Genomic DNA, 24,421 nt, shown 5'->3' on the forward strand with positions numbered 1-24,421 from the left:
GATGTGGGGTGTGGCCAAGCCCAGTGAGTGGGCAGGTGGTAACCAGTGGCTGGACAAGGTCAAAGAAGTCTTCAGAGGCCTCCTGGGTACATTAAACTGCTGAGATAGTATTCTAAGTTCAATGGGTAGATTCTGAATTCCTAGAAGTCCATAGGAGGTGAGAAATACATGCTTGAAAGGAACATGGAGAAGGAAAGGGAAATTGAAATATTATTTGACAAATGGTAAAATTTACCTAAATTATAAAATCATACCTTATTTTAACCTAAGCTTTTTATACCTGCTACAAATTGTGACGTCCCAGCCTCCCCCCCTCAATTTATGTGTTGAAGTTCTAACCCCCAATGGGGCCTTTGAGAGACATTTAGGTTTACATGAAGTTATGGGGGGGTGGCATAATGGGATTAGTCCCTTTATAAGAAGAGACACCAGAGAGCTATCTCTTGCACATAGATCTAGAAAGAAGCTACCTGCAAGCCAGGAAGAGCACCTTCACCCAGGATCTAAACACCCTGGTACCCTGACCTCAGTCTTCCCGTATTCAGAACTGTGAGAAATAATTAGTTTAAGCCACCCAGTCTATGATATTTTGCTACAGCATCACACATAGACTAATACAGTATTGCTTTTAATTTTGATTTTTAGTATTGTTTACTTTTGAAAAATACAAATTATAATTCTTACTTTTGAAGAACCACCCCAAATCCTATGTGCTGCCTAAAAACCTGGCTGCTTAGAGCCAATCAAATTGGTACCATGCCATAAAGTAAGTCAGGAATGGTCCAAGATCAGGATGGGGATGCATGATCCTAAAGACAAACTCATGGAGTGTTTCAGAACCTTGGTTCCACTTACAAACACCAACCAGAGACCCTTACCCCTTTCCCACCAGCAGACAGTTCCATGTCTGCTAGTGAGTAAGTCCCTCTGGGAGTCAGGGAGGCCCATGCCCTCCCTGAAGCATCTAGCTGAGGCTTTCTCTGAGGTTTTCTGTGCATTTGAGAGGCTACGCTATACCATGTCAGGGCACTAGCTTTTCTGTTTGCTAAGAAAGCTCAATACTGGTTAATCCATCAAGACGGATTAAAGGAGGGAAAACAATCCATGAGATCATACTGGAAGCTGCAGGGAAGAATGTTACAGGAGAGTGCTATGAAACACAGAGCCAGATTTTTCCCCAGAGCCAACCAGATACTCCATTACTATTTGATTCTCTGAAGAGAGGAAACCGTTCTTTGCTTTTCAGTGCAGAAGAAGTTTAAATAATGAAGCCTTGCTACACAAACAAACAGAGGAAAGCCTAGTAAAGCTAGTCATTAAACAGACCCACTTACAAAAAGAAAACTATTGCTTCACAATCCACCTCCCCTGAGGACCAACATTTATCTTAGACCCCAAATTAAACACATCACAACTTCACTGCAGAAGTATGTTTCCCAATGGGATTTAAGTAGAGGCCAATTAAATAAATCTCTAGAAATACCCTGAGCAAGCCTCAGGGGACAGCATATTTCTACTGTGAAACATTCCCATTGGAAATTACATTCACAAAAGGTCATCTAGAAACATCCATGACAAGAAGGGGGAGAAAGTCAGGAAGAAAGCGAGTTCCCCTGGCAGGGTCCATTATGACAGTGGCGTGTGGGACGCCCGGCAAAACAGTGTGTGCATCTCAGCTTGCTTTCAATGACAGCTGTTAGGAAGATGTGCTTTAATGTGATCTGGAGGTTAAAGTGCTGTGGCTTAGGGAATTCAGGAAGTGGTAGGGGAGAGGAGCAAGTGTTAACATCAAAATTTGAATTGTTTGAACCAAAGTCTTCAGTTCACAAAAAGCACAGCAACACTTCCTCAAGTCACTGAGCTGAATTCTGCATTCAGCAGGAGCACGAAATGAGACTGAGCATTAACATCAACTGCTAGGAGGTGTAGGCATGAGCTCTCCCGGTACATGAATTCACCCAGCCAGCCATGCCCAAGAGCCAGACCACTGCAGCAAGTTCAACTTGCAGAGGTCAGCTGGGAGCCTCTGTGCCTGAGTGATGCAAAGGCTGGGGTGTTTGCACCTAATAAAACAAGCCCTCCAACTAAAGGGAAAAGAGAACCAAGGAGCCAGATGTTTCAGATGATCAGGCTGGAATCATAGATGATAAATATGAACTTGAGGCTCAGGAAATGGTGAGGCAAGTCCTGGAACATGTGAAATGGAGAGCCAAACTGCAGTCACCCACACCTCAGGCTTCCCAGCCACAGCCAGTTGAGGTCATGCCTGAGAGTGCCCAGGCTAATGGAAGCCCACCAGCAGGGACAGGGAGCACAGCCCTCTTCCAGACTCATGTGACACTGGGTATGGCTCTATGACCTCCATGACCACTTCTGTGAAATCAGGAGTTTCCAATAAGTAGTAGGTTTTTCCCAGTCCTAGAATTACTGTAACTTCAACACAGCTCTGATGAGCTGGATGCTATGGATGACCAACCGGAAGAAACAAGAGAGCAGCCAGAGGATGTGTGAGCCTGTCTGAACCACTCTCTACCTCAGGACCTTTGCACTGCTGTTCCCTCTTCCTGGAACTCTTTTCCCCTCGTTCCACATATGGGTGATTCGGAGCTCAAATCTAATACATGTGATCTTGTAACTGTCTTCCCTGTCCTTCCATTTACAACTATGCCCCCTCCCCATGTCTCCACCTTTGGACATTCTGTGTGAATGACGAATGGTGGAAATGGAGGGAAATCAGTCCAGAAACAGAAAGGAGGCCTAATAAAGAGCACTCAGCCTGAGGGGTGTCAGGGAACAGTGGACACATATTTAAACAGGAGAAATGGCTGGAGCATAGTATATGGTGTATCAAATTCAACAGGGCTGGTGTGCCCGTCCCCAGCCAGCTGACACACCCACTTAGACATGGCAAGCAGCGACAGAGGATTCAGATGGAAACTTCACTACCACCAAGGGTGATTTCTTTTGTGCCCTGTTGAAGGGAAGCAATGTAGGCTCTAAAATCGAGGACCTTACTTAAACTAAGGTCATTGAAAAACATATGATCATATCATAACAACATTTTTTCTCAAATGCAGGAGTATTCTCTACTCCACAAAAGGGCTGTCAGGGCCCCCTTCTCTCATACACAGGGCTCAGCCCATCGAAGGGGCTCTTGAAAATAAACAACGGATCTCAAAGACTCCAGGACTGTGGAAGATGAGATGCTGAGGGAAACAGCATGAGAAAAAAACACCTAATTTTCTGTATCTTTTTAGTTAGTTCTGATGAACCTGCCTTACCCCATTTAGAGACTTGGTGAAACAGCCCCACAGCTTTTAAAAGTATCAGGAAGAACTGTCCAAGACTCCATTGTCCTGGACCTTCCTGAGCACCTCTGAAGAGCAACCGTGGCAAGTTGACCATACTAGAAAGAAATCAAGTCATCCCTGGCATTCCCAGAGGCCTCTTTTACTGTTCCAAAACTTTGTATATTTCATTTCTGGTTTTCATTGCTGAAGGAATCTCTCCCAGCAATAATGACAAAGTTTAAGTTTGTCTTTTCTTAAAAAAATTCCTTCCAGGGCAGCTCCAAGACACACTCATAAAAGTCCACTTTCTAGGATCTAGGACCTCAGAGGGCCTCACAGGCACAAGGGAAATGGCTAGCAAGACCACAGATAAGAGAGCCTGATTTCAGCAGGGTAGGAGAGTCCAAACTAAAAAAGAGAAAGAGAGAGAAATAAAACACATGGTGTCTGGGGGTGGGGGGTGGGGGGGAGGGGAGTGTCATAGTTTTAAAATGCAAAGGAAAAGAGCCAAAGAAAAGACAATCGACCTGAACACCATGTTGGTGAGGTGTAGCCGAATGCATATTGCAGAAGTAGGATTCTGGGTGGTGCAAACTGATTTTTAAAAATTACCACAAAATACTCCTGACCTATATGACGACATCAATTCAGTTAGCAAGAAGAACTGAGTCAAACAGGTGCCAGTACACACATAAGACACTATCCACATGGAGCAGTCTGGGAGATGAAGTAAACGGAACCCCGAGAGGTACACGCTTAAGGGTCCTAGGCAGCTGTGGCAGAGACCTGCCTGTCTCCAGGCTGAGACTTCTGGTGAAAAAAATGATTAAGACTTTTCCCAAGTTCAAAATGAAATGACCTTGTCACTCAGGAAATGCAGTTAGAGAGATAAGTACATTAAGCTGGAGTACTTAGATTCTCCAGTCACTGTGCCCCTAAAACATATATGCAAGATGGTCTATTTTTATAAAACTGCAATGTAATTCTGATATGATGACACAGTCAGCACAGACTCCTCAAGTTAAGGGCACCATTTCCAACAAGGTTGTCTTCACTTCAGATGCCAAGACAACCACATTTCTCTCACCAGTAGGCTCAAAATTGCAGGCACATTATGTGTATAGTGCCACTCAGATGAGAACCATATCAGGTGCTCATTAGCCACACGAGTCCTGTGACTGCCTTGCTGGGCATTGTAGTGAGGTAACAACTGTCACTATCCACTAAATGTATCAATTCATCATCCCCCTTCACAAATGTTAACTTACATATGTGTCCAGCGACTCAGCTCCAAGATGCCAGAAGCCATCAAATAGCCTCTCTTGTCTCAGGAAAGAAAGACTTGAACTTGTTTCCAGCAGGGGAGGTTTCAGGTCCACTGTCCACAGTGCGCTCTTTTATCCCTACACCCCACACACTTGAACACCAGCAAAATCCAGTGACCATGGGTAAAAGCTTTCAATGGGCCAAGACACCCTGAAAGCACTTAGCAGCCAGATGGGGAGTCTTAAGGGATATGAGTGGCTGGGGAGAGGGAAAGACAATGATTAGGGGCAAGGCTTTGGCTCACTGAGTTGCTGTGCATTGCCTCCCACCTGGCAGGGGATCTCCCAGAATGACTGTCCAGCCACAAGCTGAGTCCCTATCCATGTCTCACTCTGGGAGAAGCTCTGCATTGTGCAGCCACAGGAAATTCCCCAACAGGAGATTGATTCACCAGTAGTTATTTAGGTAGCTTTGAGGCATCCATGCCCAGGCTCCAGAGCAGAGCATTCTCAAAGTTGTTTTGTAAAAATGCAGGTATTGGATGTGAAACATCTGTGTCTGTGAATGACAACATCCCAAGTAAGCTACCTTGGGAAGACAGCGCTTTTCCCACACTTGCCCTGGAGTTCATGCAACTCATTCCATTGCTGTTGGCCTGGAATAGGGTTTCCATACCTTCCAGGTAGGAATGAAGAAATTCACCTAATAAGGGCCTGTGAATGCATTTTTACATAATAGGGAAGATTAATATAATAAATGCAATTCAATTCACATACTTTATCAAGGAAGACAAGCTCGTTATCTGTCAGAGAATTAGCTCCTATTTAAAGGGCATTTTACCTCAACTTGGCAAAAAGAACTAGTGGGGGTTGTCTTGCCGGTTCTGATAGATTCTCTGAGCTCATTGGCTTAAACACTGGGCATATTTCAGGACTGCACTAAAAGCCCATATTTAAAACAAGGAGTGAAATTTGAAAGCAAACACATGTTTTTCAGAGTCTCACATTAGGTCTTTCTGCTGCTGTGGCAATGATGGCCCTTCCAAACAGTCTTCTCTACAGTGTAAAACTGGGGATGACTCATATTTGTGAAACAGGGCCTGCTGCTGGCCCTGCCTGATCACTCAGTGCCACAGCAGTTCTTTTTTCCAGTGGTACTGAGTTGGGGAATCACCCTCGCTCTCTCTGCCACTGAAGTAAAAGCCTAAGACTTACAACACATGCTTCCAATTGCAGGTGGGAATGGTGTGAAAACCTGTGACCTGAGATACAGGTTTCCCTAAAACCTGTACCTGGTGCTTGTATTCTGAAGAGAAAATCAAGAATGAAAAAGCAAAGGGGAGTGAGGAATGGGGAAATATCAACGCTAATGACTAGTCCCAGACTTCCATTCTTCCCCAAGGGGTGGAAGGGATCCAAACAAAGCTTGGAAACAAGCTTCACTTCATTAATAGGCGAATTATGAAATGAAACAAAGAGGACACACCCATAAAGGCAGCTGTTACAACATTAATGAAAAAGTCTGTGATGACTACACAGGAAGCCAACTTAGGTGCATGATAAAGTGAAATTGAATTTCAGTTTCCATATGATCAACCCTGCAAAATGCACACTGTCTTTGAGCACAAAAATATCTACAAAGAATCAGAGTTTTTACTTACATTGCGTCTGTAGCCATGCCAATTTGCTTTAATGAATTATAGCACTCATATCTCTTGTATATAAGTAAGTGATGATAAATTATTATAGTAGCTATTCAATATTATGATTATAGAAAATTATGAATAAATGTTAGCTATGATGTGCCAGACACATTCAAAGTACTTGTACATTTGTTATTGGATTTCATAGCCAATTAAGCCCATGAGAAAAGTGTCACTACCCTCCCAACTTGGTGGGTGAAGAAACCAAGGCACACTGAAGCTAATTTGCTCAAGCTATGGAAAACCAGATTCCAAGCTCAGTGCTCTGGCTCTAGACACCATTGCTATTAACCTCCCTACTCTATTCCCTCTATTAAAAAAAGCTATAAATTCCTAATAGGAAGGCCACCTACAACCCAAATCAGCAAAAATGATTCACTGAGGAGTCACTTCATAAGCTCATTAAAAAAGGAAAGGAAAAGAAAGCATGAGTGACCTGGTCAAACATTTAGACCTTAAACTTCTACTTATTAATAACAACTCAGATGCAAGCCAAAAGCGTGTACTCCCACTGGAAATATAAGAAATATGTGGAATTGGCCCTCCCTGGTGGTGCAACGGGTTAGCACTCCGCAGCACTACAAGCTGGCCGCAGCCACTTCAGTGCGAGTTTGATCCCCACCCTGAGTTGATCCACATAGTGCAGCAGACCTCTTCTGACCTGCCCACTGCTCCCCTCAGCAGTGTACTTATTCGATCAGCCTGCTCTGCTCCCCACTCTTTCTCTGGTGAATCTTCTCACCGCCCCTGTACCTCTGGCCTGCACCCCAGTTCTGTATGCATAAATAAATAAAGCATTACCAAAAAATAAATACACAGAATTACATTATAAAACATGGAACCAATGACAGTTCTGCCACCAACTACTTATATAAGTTCTTAAATAAGTTATCAGTTTCTATATGTGTCAAATGGGGCCATTGGAACAATGCTTAATATTTCCCTCCCTCCCCTGCACCAGTGCTATTTTTGCCTAAATGAATGCTGCTTCAGGCACAGGGCCCTTCTGGGCCCATTCTGCCACCCTTCCTGGGTGTCATATATGTCTTTTCCCAGGTCTGCCCCTGCGACACTCCCAGTTACCATACTTTATTTGTAGCCTTAGGAAAAAAATAAGAAGAGGAAAGCAGAAGAGAAATACAATAAGTGGTAAATGGTTCGACAGAACCTGTTTATTTTTCTGGCAGAACTAGCTTTTCCAAAGGATAATGATAAACTACTAGAGTATTTGTTCACTTACTTGAGGGCAGAAATCCATAGTTAACAATTTTACCCACACTAATAGGATGGTTGATGAATTTAAAACATGTCAATCAATCACCTGTTGGGTATGTGTCTTCAGGATGTAACTGTATAGTCATCCAGACCTATCAGCCATTTTCTCTTACTCATTATAGCTAACTCTACTTTTCACTTATCTTCTTCCCACTCTAGACAGTGAGTGTGCTAATATGTACAGAAGGAAACATCCCTCTCCAATCCAAAACCTGCCAGGAGAACACATCCTAAGGCTGCCCACATTGGAAACCACACCGAGCAGAAACTTCACAGTGCTATGCCCAAGTTCTGGTTGAGTAACCTTGGACAAGAGTCTCAACTTTCCTTCTGAGTCTCACATGTAAACTGGAATGTTACCATGAGACATAAAGCTCTTTGCACAGAGTCTAAGCATTTGCTAAATGCTAGAGATCTTGTTGCAGTGTTCAAAAGCATCTTTAATTGATTGGTTACTCCTTAACACTCTCTGACATGATGAAATGTGAAATTTCCAAAGCTGTGTCACAGACAAGGTGGCTGGGAAAACAGCTCTTCTCTAAGGACACAGCGGGTACCACTCATCTCTGCACTGGGTCTCTGTTGAATACACAAGAAACTGGAGGGGGAAGGAACATATGCAAACAGGGTACCCCAGAACTAAAACACAGTTAAAGCAACCTTAAGGAATGAGATCTACAGCTCACTTCTGGTTAAACAAGTGACCACCTGGAACGAACTGGGTTCCAATTCTTGTTCCCCAACTCACAGGTTAAGGGCATTTAAGAACTAGATCTGACATATAGGTCAGAAACCAATGCCCAGAACATAGAAAGCACACAATAGATATTAAAATTTTCCTCAAACTATGCATAAAATAATTTTCTAATTTTAGGAACAATATGTTGGTCAGACACTGCATATGGTTAAATGATGCTCTACCATCAGACTATCACTACATGTGGATCATGAGGCTATTCTTAGAAAGTCTTATCGTACAAAATGTGCTAAGTTAAGACTAGAAATATATTACCCAAGAAAATGCCCCTGTCTCTTTAGTGAAGCCCCTCTTAGAAGTCCATATCTAGTCTCATTATGTTGAGAGGATCAGATGCTCCAGAATGACCAGTGACCACAGCCTACTGGAACCCCAGTGGGACGTACTATCCTGCCACCCCAGAGAATCCTCTGCCCCAACACTGTTGTATTCTTCCTCCCTTCTTTCCCCTCCTCCCATTTTTCCAATTTGTTTTCAGTCCCCTTTGCCAGTGGCAACAGCTGGTAACATTTAGCACAATAGTAGTGGACTTCAGCCGTGATTCAAAGAATGTGGAATATTCCTTCCTTACAATAAATATAAGTATTAAAGGATTGGATGGGCTGATGTCTCAAGTGGCGACTCCCTCACATTATAACACGAGAGGTCCCAGTGCCGAGCCCCACACAAGCCCATTGGGCAGCCCCCTCTCTTTGTCTGACTGGGGAATGGGCAGCAGATGCTGACAGAGGCAGCTTTGGGGATGGGAAGACAAAGAAAAGGCAGTCCTTTGTTGAGGCTCTCAGGAAGAGTTTGGCTTTGTTTTGTTTTCCCCTGGAAATGCAAGTCTGAAGAGGTAAGTAAAAGATGAGTAGGACTTCACCACAAATAATACATTAAGGGACAATACAGATAATTTGATGAATCTGCACTCTTTTCTTCCTGTGAGTGATCTTCTATTTTGCCTGAGGCAGAGCATGGAGTAATAAGCCTTTATGTTATATGAAAGAACTGCTTAGTTCATTTCCCTACCCAAGGCCCAGGGTTCCTTTTCCTATAAGTAACATAAAATGTGGATCTTGCTAGAGGGAGAAGTAGAGTAAATAAATATACACACATGAATATATATATATATGTGTGTGTGTATACACATATATACACACATAAATATATAGATGTATATATATGTATATACACACACACACATACTTTTTTTTAACTAATGAAATATACAGAAATAGTTGGGGCAGGGGGAGAGGCTAAGATCTTCCTCTGGGCTTTGGATGAAACATCTAAAGAGTTAAAGACTTCATAATTAGGAAGGAGAATCCCTCCACTAGAATAGGAAATGCATGATTTTTAATGTTCTACAATAACATTCAGTGGAGGTTTCATAATCAGCCTTTTCTCTTCTGAATTAGTAAAGTTACATGCTAGTAATGCAGAATATACACTACATGGAGATTTGAACAGCAAAACATTTGCCCAAGAGGGGCCCACCTGGCTCAGGAGAAATTGGGCAGGCTCTGAAATCAGAGACTTGCCTTTCCCCAGCTCTGTCCTTTAGTGTGGGTTTTAATTGTTTTTTGTTTGTTTGTTTGTTTTCCTTTCTTGGCTAATCCAAACAAGGCTCACAATGCTCCTTGGTCTGGCAGGTCCTCCTGCACCATAGCATGCAAGAAACAATAAACACCACAGGCCCCGTTCCCATCAGCAACATGTCCAAAACTCACGGGAGCCAAATCACCAAGTTCCACTCTAATGCACCAAGGAAGCTGGTCGACCCCAAGCTTCTGAGGCAGAGAGAACATATATTTCTTTTTCCATTAAACACCTCCCCACGCTGCCCCCACCCTTAAAAACAAACAAACAAACAAAAACAATGAATCATTTCTTTCTAAGTCAAGAATTGGGAAAGAAATTCTGTTGGCCCATGAAGATGCACTTAGAAAAGGCTAAACTGTATCTTGAAAGGAAAACAGAATGGAAAAAAAATGCCAAATGCCACACAAACATAGACTTCCCTGGAGAATGACATTTCTGGAAGATGAACACTTCCTAAACAAGACTGTGACAGAAGAGGGTGAAGAATACAAACAGGTACAAACTCGTCACAGAGAAAGGGATGGACACAGGCCTGGTGCAGACAGGGGCCTCCTTGTAGCATTTTAAGGGTCGAGGTAGAGGCACAGCCTGAAGGCTCTGGAAGACATTCAATAACTCTTAACTATCATTGACCAAATGCAACAATCTTCTCTGCCTACCAGGTTGCACTTCCGTGGAGACCAACATACCAAAATGTCTAAAAACCTGAGACAAATAGAGTCAGAAGTGCATTTTGATATATTTGTTAGCTTTCTTAAACCATTTGCTTCTCTAAAAGAGGGGATTCAATCAACATAACATGCGTCCACTGTCTCTAAAATCCATGTAAATACCAGGGCCATGAACTGCTGGTTTCAAAGATCTTAGACTTAGATCTTTATGAACTGCTGGTTTCAAAGATCTTAGACTTAGATCTTTATAATCTTGGATTGCAATCTCAGAATTCAAGAATAAAAAATGGCATAAGTACCCAAAATGATCGAATAAGCTATTTCATATATGTATGCTATATATTAGATACCACTGTCATTAGATAATACACACACACACACACACACACACACACACACACCAACCTATCAAAGGCAAATCCTATTTTAGCCAAAGGACCAAGGCTCTAAAATTAATCATGCATGTGACCTTGGACAAGTAATAAACCTTTCTTGGCCCTATTTCTGTTACTGCATAATGAAAAGACTGGACTAGATCAATGGTTCTCAAATTTTGCTAAGTGCTAGAATCATCTGGGGAGGTTTTAAAGCTCTTGACGTTGCAGGTGGTGCCCAGAACAATTAAATCAGAATCGCTGGAGGCGGGGAACTGAGCTTCTGAGGTTTTTGTTCACTCTAGGTGACTCTAATGGGCAAAGTGCAGTGAAAACCACTGTACTAGGGGGCTTCAAGGGCTCTTTCCAGGTCAAAAGTGGGGATTGTGTTGTTACAAAAAGCTGTGATGCCCTCTCCTGGGGTTAGCATATCTACCCTTCATGTAGAGTGCATACCTACCCCTCATGTAGAGTGCGTATATATCTACCTGCTTGGATTAAATTGTTTGGGCCTTGCCACACATTTTATGCCCAATCTGTCCCCTGGAAATGCAGGGGCAGGGTGAGTCTGTGATGTTGACTGAAGATGTCACTGGCTCACACTGGGTCTGGGGAGGCAGGGCAGCTCTGGGCAGACTCCCTTCTCACTCCTAAGGGTGTGTGGAGTCTGTAGCAGAGAGTCCTTCTGCATCTGTAATGGCACTAAGCCTCAAAGTTCCAGCTGGGTTGGCCCAATGCACCAAGTAGGAAGTTGTGCCTGCTCACCACCCACCACCCACCCATCCCCTTTCTCCTACATGTGCACATTCAAAAATAACATTCTCCTAACTGCTTTACTTAATCAGTTGCCTACCCCTGCCTACTTTTTCTCAATACAAATCACTCTCTGCCACTGCCAGGAGAGGGGCACCTACAACCTGCCATTCACAAGCCAGATGGTTAATGAAACTGATCTGAATGGATCAGCTTCCTAGTTCACATAGCCCCTACTATAATGCTTAGAACAACCTGCCAGCCCCTGTTCTCACCCCATGTCTGATGTCAGAGCTTCTGAAAGGATCGGGAAGTGGGGATACAAGGCACAGGGGCCTGATTTATTGGGAGTGCTCTGAGTTTAGGTAATTTGTTTACATGTTTTCAGGTCATCCTGTGATGATGTTGGAATCACCTGCTTTTTACAGTGGAGAAGAGGCTGGGTACTGAGTAGTCACCCCAGGTGCCTTAGGGTTGGCCAGTGGAAAAGCCTGGATTTGAACCCAGGCATCAATGCACGAAACTCCACTCTGCTGAGCACAGACAGGTGAGGAGCAGATGGAACCACAGGGGAAGGGGAGGGGAGAACACACAGTTTTCACTTACATTTTAATTAGGAAGCAGGTAGCTCAAAGTGGTTCCCTGTGAAGCAGTCAGGGAAAAGTTTCCAGACTCTCTTCAAGTGTGCACCTTTCAGTGAATTCCCTTCCCTTTCCCTTCTCACTCCATCTCATCACCACCCAAAGCTTCCAGGACTTTTCAAAATGAAACACATTCTCCCCTCCTTCCACCCACCCTTTTATAGTCAGGATGCAAACCTTATTCCAAAAATAAATCAGCCTGACGAGAGGCCAGGAAAAGCAAAACTTAATAGTTTTATACGTTCATTATTTAGTTATGGGACATTTGTTGGACAGATTTATTGTCACATTTTTACAAATTCCCCTACAAATAAATAAATCTAAGATATGCCCAAATTACTCTGGCCTCTTGACCCAGCATGTTTTTGTAATTACTTGGCACTCCCACTCTATGCTACTTAAATTAGGGAACAGTCACCAAGTTATTTTTAGGCCATAGCAACACACACAAACACACAGACACACAGACACACACACACACACACAGCTAGACCTAGCTTGTTATTTGTACTCTATTGGAAGAGGAGGCAAATTTGTCTTTTACTGATATTACCATGTCTGTTCAACAAGAGGAATAATACTGTTGAACTCCATTTATCGAGTGCTTACCACTTATAAGGGAAAGTCTACACATGCTGCAAGCATTAATTTATTTAATTTCTAAAGTTGTGCTGTGAGCTAGTGGCTATAGGCCCTTTTTCATAAATGAAGAAATGAAGGAAGATGTTAAGCAATTTTCCCTACCGCACATGGGTAGTAACACTTCTACCCATGGGCCCTCCCTGGTGGCACAGAGGGTTAAAGCGCAGCACTGCACAGATGCTTCAGTGTGAGTTTGATTCCCCCGCCCTGGAGGTGATGGACACAGGTGGCAGACCTCTCCTGTGGGCCCATTGCTCCCCTCAGCAATGTACTGTCTGCCTGTTCTGCTCCCCACTCTGTCTGATGAATCCTCTCACCATCCTTGCACCTCTGGCCTGGACCCCGTTCTGTATGCATAAATAAATAATTTTAAGAAGAAGTCCACCCAGATAGACCTCAGAAGTACAGGACCCCACAGCCCCACCTGAATGTCTTCATTTCCTGTAAGGCTGATGGCTCAGTTGCGAGTTAAACACAGACTCAGAATAACAACAGTAAGTCTGTGAATACAGAAACAGCTTCATTTCACACACCTTGCAGAAATCCTCATAACATCTCTGGGAAATGAGAGGAACTTCTGTCCACCACTCCCTTCCCCACAAACAAAGCAGAAACAGAAATAATCTGTTTCTGAACTTAGCCATTACCTTGTCATAAATCTGTGCTGCCTACAAGTATCTACTTTAGAATTTTTTTTACCTGGAAAAACATGCAATCTCAGTGGTTCATGTCCCATTTATAGTGTAGAAATCCAATTCCCCTTTTTATGTTCTTCTTGAGGAGAGCCTCTCTTTCTCCCCAAATCCTCCCCCAGTGCAGAGCAGGCCTGTGGGGCAAACTGAGGCAATATCCCCTTATTGTGTAGCACAGAGCAAGTACAGGAGGCTCAGGCCTGACCTGTGTCAAAGGGAAGCAACAGGGCCCCTCAAGGAGGCACACCCCCCCCCAATCTAAGCTACAGATGTCTTTCCACACCTGCCAGGCAGTTAGTCATGAAGAGACTATGTTTGGAAAAACTCTCAAAAATGGGTACATGACTTGTTGAGAAGTCATATTAAAACATTCAGTTTAAACATGAACTATATTTCAATACATTATAATGTTGCCTATACCATAAAATATTTGAACAGCCAAAAAGGAAGAGAAAGGAAATAGAGGAAATATTAATAATTACTTAATCTCTGTGATAGGTCTGTTGGGGCTCAATAGGCTTTTATCTACTTGTCCATATTTCAGAAAAATTTTACAATAAAAGTCTTACAGGTCTGGAGGAAGTTGTAGTAGATGATCTTACTTACATAGGTAAAAAAGAAAATATTTTCCCAAACCCAGCCTTACTGGAAAGGGAGAAAGGATGCTTTCCACTGATACAGCATAAGAATAAAGATGGTTGCTGCCATGGAGGGCCAGGGCTGCCTAGCCAGCTCACGCGATTTGTTGAGAAGTCATATTAAAGATCAACTTGGGGTAAAATGAAGGGCAATTCTTTCAAAGACTTTGAACTCCATAAATATTCATTTATGTGGGTCATTTGAGTAGAAGTACCAGTCTGATGCCACTTATCCTTGGGAAGATGAGAATGAAGCATGGTTCCAGACATAGGTCACAACAAGGAGGGGATGTAAATTAGAAAAGAAACTTAATCCCAGGGACTTCTGGGCCTCTCATCAGTGTCATCTCAATCTGACACAGGGTTACTAAAATGGCAACCATGGAGCCTCTCTGCTTGACAGCGGCACCAAAAATGGAGAACAGGGCATTGAAACCAGGGGACATAAAACTTGGACAGGGAGGGTAGCAACCAATGTTTACAAACATAAACTAGAGAATCCAATGGGCCAACTGTAAATTACCCAAGATTCTACTAAACACTCTGAAAATAAATCAATGAGGCCACAGAATTTTCTATCTCATGTTCTTACTAAACTACCCCTCATCTACCCCACCCCCTGCCACCTCTTCCCTGCAAAAATCACTCATTCCAAAATGGTACCAATACTACTCTTGCTGAAATAAGATCTCAGCTTACCAGGGGAAGGATTACTAAAATAAGCCTCAGCAGAAAAGCCAGAGCGAATGACCTGCTTGACCCATTCAACCTGGGAGAAGTTACTGGCCATGCCTCGTGAGATGCCCACCCCATTCTTCACTTCAGTGGTGCCATGGAATTAACCTTTGGTTTTATCCAAAGGAGAGGATAAATAGGGGTATGCTAATGTTGCTCTCTTTCCCTTCCTTCCCATCTTGGTCCCCATTCTAGGCCACCCCCCCCCAAAGAGAGCACAATAAGAATAAATAAAGTAGATTACAGACTCTTTTGCTCATAAACTACAAATTGTAAGCCAAATTCCCAGATAAGTGAAGAAAATGCCCAAAAGACTACAAACAATCCAACCTCTACTACCAGCGCGTCTTCCAGGTCGACTGCCGCTGTGTCTCACCAACCCGAAAATGACGAGCCCTCCCAGCGGCCTCCCAGGGCGCCCAGTGGTGAGGTCAGCAGTGTGTCCAGCCCCGCCCCATTGAGGCAATCTTACTGACACTGAGGGACAAGCCCAGGCTGCCCTGCTCTCAGCTGTGTCCACAGGAGGTGGAGAGGAACCCCACTTTCCTCAGCAGCACCCAAGAGATTCATTTCTCAGTGATTGGCAGGCAACCCTGTATACAGCAAGGCCCATAGCAAAGCAGGAGGTAAGGGCTACAATTCATCCTAGTCACCTCCATGTTCAAGTCCAGGATCATCTTCGGATCACATGGACTTGAAAGCCCTTCTTATCAAAATGTACTCTGCATGAGAATGGAGATTATCAACCCATTGGCCAGCTCTTTCTTTGCTCTTTAAGATAAATTATTACAAGTGGGAAATTTGTAGACTAAATTTTCTCATTGGGAAAAGATGAGGCAAGTCATGACTCAGGTGAGAGAACCCAGGCAGGTAAGTCTACTGGAAATCACCCACTGTCAAACAAACAAGAATATGAAGCAACAGAAGGCAGAATTACACAGAGGAAATCTGAACATATCTGTTACCCCACAAAGAACCATCAACAACAAACAATGGACAACATTCTAACTCACTGGACATGTCCTCCAAGATGTTCTCCTTCCCCAGCATCCACTAGCCCTAAGAAAAGTAGCTTTGTGATCCTCAAGTTCAGTGAGGATGAGGTTGAGAGCAGTGGAGAGTGGGAAAAGGGGATTATACCCAATGCATTCTGAGCCACATTTCCAAGGATATTACCTAACAAAAGGCAGAACGCATCATAGGGAAGACAAGGAAAATGCAGAGTGGTCCCACTAAGACAAAGTAAGTAACCTTGTTCATCCCAAAGGCCTATTACAATTTCAATATGCAAGGTGTTCTAAAGGATACAGCAATATCCTCCATCAACACATTTCGGGACATGGACTAGGCTTGTGGCCTAGTACATGTACATGAAACACAAGAGAAGGAAGGAGAGTTCTCTGAACCTCATTACCATCCCAGGTAGAAGACACCAAAACATTAGGGAGGTGGGCAGGTGCCCTAATGTCAGTTTCTGAGAACAAAGAGCCACAACCGTGATGGACACAAGATGAGGGACACTGCTTGTTTAGATAACACTGCATGGAAGTTCAGACAATGGTGGCAATTAATTCCCCTAAGGCTCAGCAACACCGACTCAGTTATTCTGCACTCAGTGCACTCACCACTCCATCTTCTGGGAAACCAAGATGGCAACAGTTGTCACTTGAGGTCAGAAAGAGAATGGGTTAGGAAGTTGTTCAGAAACAGTCCCCCTTGGAGCTCTGGCAGAGAAATGGATGTTTTGGTGAACTTACACTTTCTGTGGGGCCTTAAATTAAGGATCTCTGCCTTTGAAGTTTACTTTCTAAAAATCTCCCAGCAGATCAGGGAGATGAAAAAGGGGAGAATTCTTACAGAAAGAACAGGTATCTGTAGGTTTACATGTAGTTCCCCAGAACTGCTGCTTCATGTGTTCCAGTTCCACAAACACTGGTTGAGAGAGACAATATCTTCCCAATTAGCAATTCATTGGAATAAACCTACCAGGTCAGAAATGGAGACCAGCTAGTGGTACAAACCCCCTGCAGCTGTATAAATCCCCTTTTAGAAAGATGAGCAGTCTTGGGGAGGTGAATTGACTTGCACAATGCAAAGGAGCAGCTGAATCTAGACCAGAACCCAAATCTGCTGGCTTCCAACACAAAGTTGCTGGAACTTTCTCACAACACCAAAATAATTAAGAAAGAGCAGAGAAGGGAGGACAAGAAGAAAGTTGAATTTTGGTCATTTGCAGCCAGGTGCAGAAGGATGCTGGGGCTTCTAAGAGAAAACCCCAAGTGGCCCCACTCATCAAGTTGCGTGAACAGGGCCCAGGGGGATTACCTTTCAACACCAGAGGTTCCTTGCCTTCTCTCTTCAGGGACTCGAGGACTATGTGAAGTGGCTGGGAGGGCATCACTCGGCTGGGCTCATTGGTATTCTCATCATAAACTATAATTTCTTTGGAAAAGATCCTCTTGAAAGAGTCCTTGCCTTCCCTACAGGAAATCAAGTCTAGGACCGTGATCTTGCCCTGCTGCAGTCTCCGCCGGCTGATCTTGTCGGCGCAGTTAATGTGGACAGCTCCTTGGATATGACTCTTGTTGTATTCCATGAAGGGCCTGCAGTCGATGATGACAGGGCCCTGGCTTGGGAGGTGACTCTTGCTGCATTTGGTCATCTTCTTCGCCAAGTCATTGGGGTAGATTATTTTGATGCTAGCTAGCTGCTTGGGGGTCCCTGACACAGGGCTACCCACTCCAGCTGATGGACTTAAAGAGCCTGCATTCTCAGAGTTGTTGACCATCTGGTGGGCAGGGCAGGTGGTGGAGGTCCCGATGGCAGTGGAGGCAGTGCCAGTGGCTATGGCTTGGGTTTGGGCCTGATTGTCCTTGTCGTAGGTTGCCACACTGCAGCAGCTGGCACTGCTGCACCCACAATTCAGGGAGCGGGCAGAGCCGCTGGATGAGGGCATATACGTCAGATTCGCAGTCTTAAGGGACACAACAGTGGTGGCAATGACCGGAGGAGTGCTGTTACTGCCTGGGGCAGCAGGACCAAGGTAGCTAGAGTCTAAACAGAGGCTGAGATCCTGAGGTCGGACAGGCCTAGACAATGCCACTACTACCCTGTGGTCTAAAGGAGACGGAGGCATGAGGAGGCTGAAAACCGGCAATTCAAGAAGAACTCAAGACAGTCTGTAAAGAAGGGGAAGGGGAAAGAAAGAATAAAGTCATATGACACAAAAGACAGTCTCACCCACCCCTAGGAACACCTTGGCAACCTAAGTGCCTTTTATTGTGTAGCCCTCCAAAAGTCCAACTCATTTTTACGGATTGAAAGAGAAGGGAAAATGGAGGGCCCCCATCCATTTGGTTGCTAAGTTCAAGGTGAAATGTACAGTCTGTGCAAGTGTTGATGCACTATCTTTCCTGGCTCTACAGCAAAGTTCAGTCTTACACAAGACAAAAGCACAAAGGATTAAAAACTGAAGCTGGAATTGGAAGCACCTATTCCTGACCGCCTCTCTTGGTCAGGAGTATATTGCAACCTTCTGAGAAAGACCAATTTGTCCTGCCTTGTGCTCTTTGCATTTAATGCCCTCATCCACTGCAAAGGCAAAGGAAGGCCCAAGAGCTCTGGCATGGCTCAAAGAAACATATAGTAGCTAAATATACAACAGAAGTGGATATCAATCAACTTTTCATCCTAGAATGAATTACACCCTCACCAATGAATCTCTTTAACTAGGACCTTTTCATTTCACCAGATCCTTTAAAAATAGTGTCAAGTTATAACCCCCTGTGTTTTCTGTTAGTCTCTTATAAATTAACCTGCAAGTCCCCTTTCATTAAAAATGGGTGTCATGAAATGAAGCCTCAGGTCAAGGAGTCAGGTCTGGAACTTCCAACCCTCGCAGATCCATCAAACTTAGCTCCCTTGCTTCCTACCCCCATGTCCTTCCCACCCACCCACCCCTTCAACTCTTTTCCCTCTTGCATTTCCCCACTGGCACCTAGAGCTTTTCTCCTTGGGAAGCAGCGAATGTGTACAATATTTCAGTCCCATACAGATACTACCCTCTTCAAGAGAATGGATTGGATAAAGAGTTCTTCCTAATTAGCCTGTCCCATTGAAAGGGACAATTAAGTGTTGCCTACCCAGTTGATCTACCTCCCCTTTTATGACTGGCACCTGGAAAGAGTTGGTGTTTAGGGAGGTATAGGGGCACTCTAGAACCCAGCCCCAGTGGCTCCCCCACAGAAAAGAAACTCAACCCCTTGCAAGAGCTGCCCACCTAAATGAACTTTGAATGATGACCGGGAAAATGTCATTTATCATCCATCTACACACGATCGTCACCATTCTCTGACACACAGCCAATGTGTCACAGGCAGAATCCACACATGCACACACAGGCACACATCCATCAAGTCCATAAATCCCCACGACTTGGGTTTCTCTCACCCACCTTTGGATGGTAGTAAAGGATCCAATCCCTTCCCTCCCTTGCAGTCCTGCCTCCCTCCCTTCTCCCTTGTATTTTAGTGAAGAGCAAGTACTATTCCAGAAGCTAAAACTGTTTCCAGTTGGACCAGGCAGTGAAAGTCTTTGCCATTGTTACCTGTTAGGGCTGGTCCAGGATCAACAGTGCCTTTCCTGAAAAGGACTCCTGTTTTCAACGGGACCCCACTTCACACCTTGGTGTGAGCCCCAACGGAGTGCGTGGCTCATACACAACAAGCACAGCGTATAAGGAGATCTGCATCTCTGCAGCAGAGGGTCCGGAAGAGAGATGGCCTGTGAAACCATCCAGACCGACTCAGCCCACCTCTCAGAGAAATACTGACCTATCCCTTCCCTCAGTAGTATTTCCACGTCTAGGTCGGGGGCCAGAAAGAAATTGAAGATCCAGAGAATGCCCCTTCCCCACTTCTGAGGCACTTAATATCCTCCCTTCCCAACACATCCTACTTACAAGCCTCAGGCATTTAAAACTGCCGCAAAGCACACCAACAACCCTCATTTTTTCTTCGCTTCAAATCCAAGTAGACTGCAGAGACAGTAAACGCACAGAGCAGCATGAGCCAACAGCATATAACCTCACCTGCTCCCGAGTAAGCATCGTTCATTCTCTCTCTCTCTCTCTCTCTCTCTCTCTCTCTCTCTCTCTCTCCTCTCTCTCTCTCTCTCTCTCTCACACACACACACACACACACACACACTCACTCACCTCACTCACTCACAGAACCCTGGACTCTCAGACCAGCCGCAGAGACTTCCACTTACTTCATAGATAGTATAGCCCTTTCCCATCTGGCGCTCTGCTTCAGCTATGGATTCGCGCATTCAACCCCCATTCACTTGGCTTCATTGATCTCCAGCAGCAACATAGTTACTTTCTCTTTTGCTACACTGTAAATGTAAGGTTTTGAGGGGGCGGGCCGGCTGCTGACCGACTGCACTTTGGGCCAATAATTTTGCGAAGAAAGATGACCGCTACATCGGAGCGGGCTGCAGCCAATGGGAATAGGAGAGGGAGGAGCCGAGGGCGTGGCCTCGCCCCTTTAAGGCGGGTTCAACCGACGCCGCTCTGGGCGCTGGGTGTTAAAACACTGGCGGTGATGTCATTGGCAACCAATCAAAAACTTAAAAGGGCCAGCGGGGGCCCGCGCGGAGCAGCTGCTCTCTATTTACATGTAAACCGAACCGCCAGGATGTAGTTAACCCCTTCCGGGGCTGAATTGTCAATGGACTGGACTTGCCACTCTGGTTGTAACTGGTTATACACCGTGAACTGGTTCCCGCTGGAACCCCTCATTCTGGGACAGACCACACTGTCTAATTTTTCCTTTTCACTCCGGACAATCAAAAGAGTCGGAGTAACTTTCTAAAGGCAAAAGACTGCGAGAACAATCACCGCCCACAGTGGGAAAACAGACTTTTCCAAGTCCTTCGAGGTGCCTGGACAAACCCTAAACCCGATTCTCCGGTGGCATAAAGCCGCCGGTTTGGAGTGGTCCCGCGTGTGCGCAGCCAGCGTTCCCCGCCCGGGGCATGGGCGGGTACCGAGATGAAAAGCTGGACCCCTGGCCAGTGCAGGGATGCTCGCGAAGTCGGGGCAGCTCCATTGAACCCCGCGCCGCCAGGAAGCGTTGTTCGCTCGCCCGCAGATGTCGCTACGATTTCGGCTGCCCAAGGCTACCCGAGCGGTTTTGGCGCTGAGCCCTCAGGCTCCCCTTCTTCTGAGCCCGGGTCACGCCCTCCGCCGGGTTCCCTGCGGGCCTGTGCCGGACAGATCCTGAGTTCCAAGGTGGTACCCGTAGGGCTGCTCAGAGGCAATGGCCTGGTCTCGCGCCAGAAGTTATAGGCAGCGCTCGCGAAGCGGCTGAACTGCGCCACCCCCGCCAGGCCTGGCTTGGCTGTGTTAGCCCGGAGCCCACCACGCCCCCTGAGCCCGGCCTCTCTGACTGTAAGCATCCCCTACCAGCCTCAGGCGAAGGACCCGGAACCTCAGCCCGCCGAGCCGGCGAGCCCTCAGCCTCGGGGCCTCAGGCAAGCTAAGACCGTTAGCTCTGCGCGTCTGCAACAGCCTTGCAAGATCCGGGAGTAAATAATCGTATCGGCCGCCGCTGGCGGAGCGTGTAGGAGCTGGCGCCGCCCCTCCCATTCTCCTGGCTGACACAGCGACGCTGGGGGCCGCAGACCCGCCTACCAGCGGGATGGTGGAGGGAGAGGCAGCCCCGCCAAGCCTCGTCGGGAAACTGCGAGAAAGTTGTCTTGGGCTGCGAAAAGCATTGAAGATGCCAAGATAAACTATGGGGAGTCTGCATAAAAGAACCCGAAAGAAATAGAGCTCCCTCTGTCTCCAAGAGGCAGAGGCAAAAGCAAAAGACTCCTCGCAAGGAGTAACACATGATGAGCACTGTAAAATATCCCGGTTATGGTTTTCCTCTTATACTTTTGAAGGTATTTGGAGACATATATCAAGACTCCAGGCCTAAAAAGCAAGCTGAGGGGTAGAGACATGTTCACATAATTGCTTTAACTGCTGATCTGAAATCAGAAGATGCCAAAATAAGGCCAACTGGCTACCCAAGTGCAAAGAGCTATTAAGAGAAATCCCCTTGGGTATCTTGTGGGGCAGGGGGCGAATATATATATATTTGCATAGATATTTGCAAATATGTATATACACACACAATTCAATTTTCACATCAGTGTTTCATTTTGCAGTAAGTGATATAATCATCTTAAACAGCAAAGGGTTGTGTGTAGCCCCTGCTCACATACCAACACACGTACACATTTAGCTCAAAATGAGAACTGTCTAGTTAGATGTACCGTTTGGGAATCAGAAGGAGCTGGCCTGGAAAGTTGAAACCAGATCAGAAAACCAGAGTGTCTGTCCTGAATCCATTTGGCGTCGGAATGTGTTTCTCTAATCATAAATAATTATTGAGAAAATGTTCACTAGTTCAGAGTTGGTGAGTTGTGGATATAATTCCTGATTCTGTGTCTCATTTGTTGTATGTGTTCATCCAAATTCACTGTGCTCATTTTTCTCTCTATGAAACAGTAAGAGTTTAGAAGAAAAAGAAAGGTAAGGATGCAAGTACTAGGAGGGAAAATGATTCTCTGCTGATTCAGATACAAAGCATTGCCCTTCTGATAGAAATGGGTGCCTCTAATTCAAAGATGCTTATGCTCTATAAGTTATTTATTTGCTAATGTTTCAATATCTAAACCAAACGAAGTCAACAGTTGAAGAGGAATTCTTAGCAGCTTTTCCTGGAGATTCAGAAGGGGAAATTAACTTCAAAAAAGAAATATAATTCATTTAATAAGGTGATTATTTGATTGTAGTTCTAAGCTAGTAGGATTATTATAATTTGGTTGACAAAGAACCTAAGATATCCAGGCTGAAAAATTGGGAAAGATGGCAGAAATTCCTCATCTTTTATCAAAACTGAAACACTGAATAAACATTAACACATACTAAGATGTAACAGTGTTTGAAATTGAGCATCTCTAAGCATACAGTTGTTGTTTCAATTATGGAAGAGTAGGGAAAAAATTAGATGCTTTCTCAGTCACTGCTCTTCCAATCTTCTCTTATAAAGAATAAGGTGATTTTATTCCTATTTTCTGAGTCACAAAGTAAAAATGCTATCAAAAATACTGCCCTTAGATTTAAATTTGTCATACCAGACAGCCAATGGCTATGAAACCTGGTCTGTATGCAAATCTGTGAAGTCTTAATGTTCACTTTAGTCCCAAAGAAGCAACAAAACATCTCCATTGTATTACAGTGCTGTAACATGACTGCACTGAGCCATATTTTTGTTCCTATAAGCAAACATCAAAAGAAAACTATTGCTGTTCACAGTATACAGTGCTATGTATCAAAGCTAAAAGGTGAAAAAAAGCTTAAGTAACCTGTGAGATAAAAGGTTGAGCAAATTTATTAAATGACTTCCAATTGTTTTTGTGCCTTCAAATAGTTAAGTGGGGATGATGACAGAAGTCAGGGACTAGGCAAGAGTCAGTTTTCAAAATAATCTCAAGGTCAATGTGGATTTCTGGAGTTACTAGAAAAGAAAACTTAGAAATAATATAGCGGCCCTTTCTGATGGCACAACAGGTTAGGATGCAGCACTGTAAGCTAGCAGCAGCTGCTTCACTGCTAATTCAATCGCTGGCCTGGAGGTGATCTACATAGTGCAGTAGACCTCTCCTGACCTCACCCAATGCTCTGCTCAGAAGTGTAACTCATCGATCTGTCTGTTTTGCTCCCCACTCTGTCTCTGGTGAATCCACTCACTGCCACTGCACCTCTGGCCTGGATCCCCATTCCCTATGCATAAATAATTAAATCTTTTAAAGATATATATATATATATATATATATATATATCCCAGGACAAGCATCAAATTAAATAATCCAGGAGAGGGGAACCAACGGAAGGATAGAAAAGTGAGGTTACCTGCTGTACAAGTCATTGAAACCAGTTGGTGAATCACATGGGCCACTTTCCAGGACAAGAGAAGAAGAGCAGTCACTGCATGTGTTGTGGCTGATAAAAACAGAAACAGGCCCTCAGCTTGCTTCACTACCCATGAGCCCATGGATCTCCCCCATTAAACTCATAGGTTGATGCCCTTGTGTTCTTAGAAAGACTCAGAACCACTTAGGTCCTGTGTATGCTACTTTCCAGTCCAGTATGGCAAACACCAGCCACCTGACTGCCAAGCACTTGCTATATGATGGTAAATCTGAATTGAGGTGTGTGGTGTTGGGGGGAAGGGGAGGGGCTTGGAGGGGTGGTTGGCAGGGAAGATAGATTTTTTTTTTAAAGATTGTATTTATTCATACAGAACTGGAGTACAGGACAGAGATGTGGAGGGTGAGAGGATTCA

At 44.6% G+C, this 24,421-nt stretch overlaps 1 protein-coding gene across 1 annotated transcript in view; it reads right to left on the bottom strand.

The window, feature by feature from the left end:
• Positions 1–20,480, bottom strand: part of DUSP10 (dual specificity phosphatase 10) — a 35,360-nt gene extending 14,880 nt beyond the window's left edge. The window contains exons 1-2 of the mRNA XM_004685448.1: positions 20,292–20,480; positions 17,346–18,199 (exon numbers count right to left, since the gene is read on the bottom strand). Of these exons, the coding sequence (XP_004685505.1) occupies positions 17,346–18,156 (811 nt within the window). The 5' untranslated portion in view covers positions 18,157–18,199; positions 20,292–20,480. The remainder of the gene's footprint in view (positions 1–17,345; positions 18,200–20,291) is intronic.
• Positions 20,481–24,421: the final 3,941 nt, after the last annotated feature.

Source organism: Condylura cristata, unplaced genomic scaffold, assembly GCF_000260355.1.
Source record: "Condylura cristata isolate star-nosed mole 26May11 unplaced genomic scaffold, ConCri1.0 scaffold00018, whole genome shotgun sequence".
NCBI classification, from domain to species: Eukaryota; Metazoa; Chordata; class Mammalia; order Eulipotyphla; family Talpidae; genus Condylura; species Condylura cristata.